Source organism: Podarcis gaigeae (genome assembly GCF_964106915.1).
Source record: "Podarcis gaigeae genome assembly, chromosome: 8".
Lineage (NCBI taxonomy): Eukaryota > Metazoa > Chordata > Lepidosauria > Squamata > Lacertidae > Podarcis > Podarcis gaigeae.
Window position 1 is genome coordinate 86145205 of NC_139684.1, and position 7460 is coordinate 86152664.

General features: G+C 57.8%; 1 protein-coding gene and 1 long non-coding RNA gene across 3 annotated transcripts in view; both read left to right on the forward strand.

Annotated features, from left to right (window-relative positions):
* The window catches only part of SIPA1L3 (signal induced proliferation associated 1 like 3), a 104681-nt gene extending 97468 nt beyond the window's left edge, over nucleotides 1–7213 (forward strand). For both annotated transcript variants that reach the window (XM_083753589.1, XM_083753590.1), the window contains exons 19-21: nucleotides 1819–1951; nucleotides 3002–3083; nucleotides 4917–7213. In XM_083753589.1, the coding sequence (XP_083609715.1) occupies nucleotides 1819–1951; nucleotides 3002–3083; nucleotides 4917–5066 (365 nt within the window). In that variant the 3' untranslated portion in view covers nucleotides 5067–7213. The remainder of the gene's footprint in view (nucleotides 1–1818; nucleotides 1952–3001; nucleotides 3084–4916) is intronic.
* Nucleotides 1–7460, forward strand: part of LOC310851804 — a 442605-nt gene that overhangs the window by 381106 nt on the left and 54039 nt on the right. The gene's annotated exons all lie outside the window — the stretch shown is intronic.

The window sequence follows — 7460 nt, forward strand, 5'->3', positions numbered from 1 at the left end:
TGCGCGCCCGGCAGGAGCTCCCGTCGGGCGCGCGAGGCTTGGGGCGGCAGCCTGCCGCCCGAAGCACAGGGAGCCCTCCGGAGGGCTCCCCGTGCTTCGGGCGAGTGTCTGCAAGCCTTGCGCGCCCGGCAGGAGCTCCCGTCGGGCGCGCGAGGCTTGGGGCGGCAGCCTGCCGCCCGAAGCACGCGGAGCCCTCCGGAGGGCTCCCCGTGCTTCGGGCGAGTGTCTGCAAGCCTTGCGCGCCGGCAGGAGCTCCCGTCGGGCGCGCGAGGCTTGGGGCGGCAGCCTGTTGCCCGAAGCACAGGGAGCCCTCCGGAGGGCTCCCCGTGCTTCGGGCGAGTGTCTGCAAGCCTTGCGCGCCCGGCAGGAGCTCCCGTCGGGCGCGCGAGGCTTGGGGCGGCAGCCTGCCGCCCGAAGCACGCGGAGCCCTCCGGAGGGCTCCCCGTGCTTCAGGCGAGTGTCTGCAAGCCTTGCGCGCCCGGCAGGAGCTCCCGTCGGGCGCGCGAGGCTTGGGGCGGCAGCCTGTGGCCCGAAGCACAGGGAGCCCTCCGGAGGGCTCCCCGTGCTTCGGGCGAGTGTCTGCAAGCCTTGCGCGCCCGGCAGGAGCTCCCGTCGGGCGCGCGAGGCTTGGGGCGGCAGCCTGCCGCCCGAAGCACGCGGAGCCCTCCGGAGGGCTCCCCGTGCTTCGGGCGAGTGTCTGCAAGCCTTGCGCGCCCGGCAGGAGCTCCCGTCGGGCGCGCGAGGCTTGGGGCGGCAGCCTGCCGCCCGAAGCACAGGGAGCCCTCCGGAGGGCTCCCCGTGCTTCGGGCGAGTGTCTGCAAGCCTTGCGCGCCTGGCAGGAGCTCCCGTCGGGCGCGCGAGGCTTGGGGCGGCAGCCTGCCGCCCGAAGCACAGGGAGCCCTCCGGAGGGCTCCCCGTGCTTCGGGCGAGTGTCTGCAAGCCTTGCGCGCCCGGCGGGAGCTCCCGTCGGGCGCGCGAGGCTTGGGGCGGCAGCCTGCCGCCCGAAGCACAGGGAGCCCTCCGGAGGGCTCCCCGTGCTTCGGGCGAGTGTCTGCAAGCCTTGCGCGCCCGGCAGGAGCTCCCGTCGGGCGCGCGAGGCTTGGGGCGGGAACAAAGGAAAATGCGCCTCCTCCCCTCGCCTCCACCCCGGAGCCGCGGCAAAGGCGTTAAAGAGCCGCATGCGGCTCCGGAGCCGCAGGTTGCCGACCCCTGCCCTAGGCTCTGTGGTTTAACCCACAGCGCCACCCACGTCCCTTTGCAAGGGTGTAATTGTAATAATAATAATAATAATAATAATAATAATAATAATAATAATTTATTATTTATACCCCACCCATCTGGCTGTGTTTCTCCAGCCACTCTGGGTGGCTTCCAACGGAATATTAAAATACAATAACCTATTAAACATTAAAAGCTTCCCCAAACAGGGCTGCCTTCAGATGGCTTCTAAAAGTCCGGTAGTTGTTGTTCTCTTTGACATCTGGTGGGAGGGCGTTCCACAGGGCGGGTGCCACCACCGAGAAGGCCCTCTGCCTGGTTCCCTGCAACTTGGCTTCTCGCAGTAAGGGAACTACCAGAAGGCCCTCAGTGCTGGATCTCAATGTCCAGACAGAACGATGGGGGTGGAGACGCTCCTTCAGGTACACTGGACTGAGGCTGTTTAGGGCTTTAAAGGTCAGCACCAACACTTTGAATTGTGCTCGGAAATGTGCAGAAAAAGGGGGTGATGGCCCTGCCAGGAAGGGATTGGGGGGCTGCTATTTTGCCTGGTGTGGGTGACCGCGCCGCAAACCCCTCCTCTTCCTGCTCCCCTTTCAGTGCAAAGAGCCGTCTCCCTCTTCTCCCTCCATGACGCCACACTGAGCCCGGACGTTCCCTCTGCCCACAGCCCCGTCCTGGGGCACCTGAGCCTGGAGAGGCAGCTGACGCCCCGCACGACACCCACCATGAGGTGAGAGAGAGACCCCCCCCCTTCTCCCGGCGGAAGCCCCTTCCTCCACCGCCTCGCTTTTATATTTGGGGAAGGCGGGCCCTGGCCTCCGACTGCCCATCCGGGAGCGTGTTTCTAGCACTGAACGTGGGCCCTTTGGACGTCTGGGGGGCAAGGAGGCCGCGCTGGGCTTCCTCTCCTGCTTCTCCCTGGGGGAGCAAGGTCTCGGGTGGGGGGGGACAAAAAAATGTGGGGGGGGGAAGCTGCAGGTACACGTTGTCTGGATGCCCAGGGTGCAGGGGAATCGACCTAAAATAATGAGCTTCCATTTTTGCACAGCTCTGGGGGGGGGGGGTTTGGGGGGTGCTTCCATCTCAGCCTTGGCAGGGGGGCTCTGTTCTCATAAGGGGGGGGGCTGAGATGCAAGCGCTAATCTGCCTTCACTCGCCATCTTCCATCTTTTCCAAGGAGGGATCTAGGCCTTCGTTTTCTCTAATTACCATATTTTTGCTCTATAAGACTCACTTTTTCCCTCCCTCCTAAAAAGTATGGGGAAATGTGTGTGCGTCTTATGGAGCGAATGCAGGCTGCGCAGCTATCCCAGAAGCCAGAACAGCAAGAGGGATTGCTGCTTTCATTGCACAGCGATCCCTCTTGCTGTTCTGGCTTCTGAGATTCAGAATATGTTTTTTCTTGTTTTTCTCCTCCAAAAACTAGGTGCGCCTTGTGGTCTGGTGCGTCTTATAGAGCGGAAAATACGGTATCTCATCTGTTCATTTGCTCTGTTTATATCCTGCCTTCTCCTCCAAGGTGACCTCCAACACGGCTCCCCTCCTTCTCATTTAACCCCCCCTTCTCATTTAACCCCCCCCAAAAAAACAACAACAACCACTCTGCGAGGTAGGCTAGGCTGAGAAAAGGTTTGGACTGGGCCCAAAGAACCACGCCGTGAGCTTGGCGATGGCCGAGTAGGCGAGATTTGGACCCTGGTTTCTCCCAGGCCCCTGGTACAATGCTCTAACCACTGGGCCATGCTGCCTCTTGACGCTCTGCTCTCCCTTCCCTCTGCAGCGAGGAGCCCTCTGTGGACCTGACGGGCAAAGTCTACCAGCTGGAGGCCATGTTGAAGCAGCTCCATAGCGACCTGCAGAAAGTAAGATTGTCGTTCCCTCGCCTGCAGATGGCTCAAAGGGGGGGGGGCTCTTTTCCCATCATGCCCTGGTACCACCTAAGGCAAAGCCGCCCCCCTGAATTGCCCTCTTCATTTAATAATAATAAAATTTTATTTATATCCTGCCCTCCCCGGCCGAAGCCTGGCTCAGAGCGGCTAACAGCAATAAAAGTAACGCGGCATTCTAAAATCAATTCATTCTAAAATCAATTCAAAATCAAAGTAAATTAATGGCAACCATTGGGCTAGAGTTCTGTGAGGATTACCAAAGGAGGGGGTCAGACTACGCCTTGGTCAAAGGCCTGGTGGAACAGCTCCATCTTGCAGGCCCTGCAGAAAGATGTCAAGTCCCGCAGGGCCCTGGTCTCTTGTGACAGAGCGTTCCACCAGATCGGGGCCACAGCAAAAAAAGCCCTGGCTCTGGTTGAGGCCAGCCTAACCTCCAAGATGTTTTTGTTTGAAGACCGTAAGGTCCTCCGTGGGACATACCTGGAGAGGCAGTCCTGTAGGTACGAGGGCCCTAGGCCATATAGGGCTTTAAAGGTTAAAACCAGCATTCTGCACCCCCTGGAGTTTCTGGGTCAGTCACAATGGCAGCCCCACGTAGAGTGATGTTAAAGGGATGTTTGCTTGTGATACTTACTTGGGAGTGGGGAGGGACGACAGAAGAACCCCCAGAAGGTTGACACACAAGGGGCAAGAAGGCAGCCCGGACTCCTGGGTTCTCTTCTCATCTGGTGGTGTGGCTTGACCCTGAGCCGCTGTGCCTGCCTCCTGCTTCACTGAATAGAGTTGGGAGGCACCCCAGAGCTCATCTAGTCTGACCCCCTGGAACACAGGCGTCGCAGCCAAAGTGTCCACGACAGACGCTGTCCAACCTCCAGCAATGGAGAGGCCCCCACCGTCCGAGGGAGCCTCTTGTGGCTTCTGATCTCTGTGCAGAGGAAGGGGGCTTCTTCCTAGAACTCACGGAAGATTCAGGACAAAACGAAAGACTTATTCGCCCCGTGTTTAGTTACACTGTGGAACTCCCTGCTGCAGGAGGCAGGGGTGGCTTTAAAAGAAGATTGGGCAAATTCACAAGAGGAGGAGAGGGCTTTGGGTGGCTCCTAGCCAGGATGGCTCTGCTCAGCTGCCTTCATGGCCAGAGGCAACCATGCTTCTGAATCCCAGGGGCTGGATACCCCAGGAGGGCAGAGTTTCTCTTGTGCTTAGTAATAATAATAATAATAATTTATTATTTATACCCCGCCCATCTGGCTGAGTCCCCCCAGCCACTCTGGGCAGCTCCCAATCGAGTGTTAAAAACAATACAGCATTAAATATTAAAAACCTCCCTAAACAGGGCTGCCTTCAGATGTCTTTTAAAGATAAGATTCTTTGACATCTGATGTGAGGGCATTCCACAGGGCAGGTGCCACCACCGAGAAGGCCCTCTGCCTGGTTCCCTGTAACTTGGCTTCTCGCAGTGAGGGAACCGCCAGAAGGCCCTTGGCGCTGGATCTCAGTATCTGGGCAGAACGATGGGGGTGGAGACGCTCCTTCAGGTACGCTTGCGGGTATCTCATCACAGGCATCTCTTTGGCCACTGTGAGAACAGGATGCCGGACTCGATGGGCCCCCTTTGGCCCGATCTGGCAGCCAGGTTCTCCTTCGGCTGTTATGGGGCCTCCAGCTGCAGAGGCAGTCTATCTGCGTTCCTAAGTTCTTGGGGGTATTTGGCCCCTGTTGAGAAGAGGATACTGGACGAGGCGGACCACTGCACACACACCCCTCCAACGGCCCCGATTCCCACCTCCCTCTCTCTTTTCCCAGGAGAAGCAGGACAAGGTGGTTCTGCAGGCGGAGGTGGCCAACTTGCGCCACAACAACCAGCGCCTGCAGGAGGAGTCCCAGACGGCCAACGAGCAGCTGCGGAAGTTTGCAGAGATCTTCTCCAGCGCCGTGGAGAAGAAGGAGCTGTGAGCTTGCCGGAGAGCGGGGCTGCTTGGAAGCGAGAGATGAGGGGCTTGCTGGTGGTAGCTCCTCTGGCGCGGGACCCCAACAACTCCCTGGCCAGCCTCCCTCCTTCTTCCTTGGGGAGCAGGGCCCCCTCTCCTCCCGCCCGCCCGCGTGCCCGCTTCCCAGCCTGGCGCCAGGCATGGCGCTCAGGGCCCAGGGCACCTCTTGCCACAGGTGTACTCTCAGGTGCTTCCTTGGGCGTTTGCCAAGAGAACTGCAATGTGGGGACCTGGGCTCACCCATCCCAAGCAGGATAGGGGGCCACCGCAGCCCTTGCCGCCTCTGCCCATCCTGGCTCGCCACCAGGGGGCGCCTTGGCGCTTGACAGACTCGGGGTGTTTGGGGGGGGGGCCTTCGAGCGAGACCACCGAGAATCTCAAAAGAGCACTTTCTCACGACTAAATTATTTTCTAGAGAACGCAAGGATGGGAGTGGCTCAGGAAGTTAAAAAAAAAAGAAGTTTAAATGTATATGTTCTTTATAAAACACTATATTTGTATAAATGGTACTGTTTGTAACTCCACCCACCCGACCCTCTGGAGAACTCTGTGCATGCCTCAGAACTCAGCACACACACACACACACACACAAACAAACGGTTGCACAGCGGCAGCAGAAGTTGGGAGCCGTGGGACCTGGGCATCGGGGCAGGAGTGGTGCCCCTGCCCCACTGGCCTGCGGGGGGGGGGGGGCTTGCCTCTCGTGTGTGGCAACAGACGGTCCTGCCATTATTGGGGGCCACCCTTCTCTCCAGCTCCTCCTGGGAATCGGGGCCTCCCGCATTTCCTGACCTCTGGTGCCGCCACACACACCCCGGGCACCCCTGTGCCTGAGCGACTCTTCGGCAATAATGAATTGCCTGCGGGCAGTTGGTACGTCGTGGTTGTGAAATGCAGACCCTGTTGCGGCTTCTCCTTGTTTGCAGGTTGTTGTTGTTGTTGTGTTAAAAGCACATGGTCTGGACCAGCAGAGCCATTTTGGGGGTGCTTTGAGCAGGAGGGGGTCCATTGCAGGAGGAACAAGACCCCTTTTCCGGCTGGGCTTGGGGGGTGGTTGTCCTGGAGGCCTGGCGGGGGCCAGCAGGGCTGAGAAAGGGAAGCCTGAGGGGGGGCAGCTTCTAGCTGCTAGCATAGGGTGCAGGGTCCTCCCGGGATGCCCCAAACTGTGATGTTGTTCACCCCTCGCCAAATTGCCAAGCCAGCGTCTTGAACTATGCAAACCCCAGACCCTCTCAGCGGTGGGGGGCTTCCTGGCCCTTCCTCCCCCCTGACAACGACAAGGCCTTCCACTACCTGCCCTCCCCCGGGTGGGGGTCAAGGGCCATTGGAATTGCTGCAAGAAAAAATGTGTTTTTTTGCAGGGGGCGGGTAGCCAGGAAAGTGGGGAAGAATCTCCGAGCTCCGACAGCATCCCAGGAACTTTTTGCACCATGATCGTCTTAACTCCCGGGGTGCTAACCCCCCTTTGCACCCCCAGCTCAACCTTTAAGGAGCATGCCCCCCCCCCCCGATAGAGCCATAGAGCCTGGCGGAGAGAGAATCTTTCTCCACCTTCTCCAGAGCCAACTTAGGGGTGCAAATGCCAGGCAGATTCTCAGCCAGAAGTGGCAAAGCCCAGCCCCCACCCCTGCCAGCACCCCCTTCCCCAAAACTCCCCCTGAATTTTGTACCAGTATCTCACTGCAATTTGTACGGATTATTGTCTTCCCTACGTTCCCACTTTAAAAATAAGAATAAATCTATCGCGTTCCTCTCTGTGACATGGAAGTCCCCCCTCCCTCCACCAGGGTGGGAGGAGTGGGGGGGGGAGCCTCGCCTTCATTATTTTTGTCAGTCGTGTTGTGTGAGTTGTTTCTTGTGTTAATTTTATAAGAATCTTTTGGGATCAGATCTTGTCTTATTTAATTATTATTTTTTGTCTTAAAAATTGCTGATAGGAAAGAAGAACAACCAGCCTTTTGTAAAAAGAAAAAAAGGAGGAGGGGGAAAAAAAGAATAAATTCCCCCCAGTATAATTCTCTGGAATCCTCAATGATAGTTTCTTTGGGGAGACACACCTCTTGGGTGTTGGGGTGGGAAAGGAGAGAAATAAAATAAACATTTCATAGAAAACTTTGTGTGTTTCCTTGAGCGCACCCCTTCCTCTCTCTTTTCCTTCCTTTATTCCTTCTCTCTCTCTCTCTCTCTCTCTCTCTCTCTTGCACAGAGACCCCAAATTTTGCCTGAGCATCGAGGCAAAAGGGGGGGCAGTATCTTCAGCCTGGTACCCAAACATCCTCTTCTTCCTGTCCTGTTGTCATGGCAACAGCTCTTGCTAGAAGACACCAGCCTTGCCTGGCCAGGTGCAAGGATGATGGCA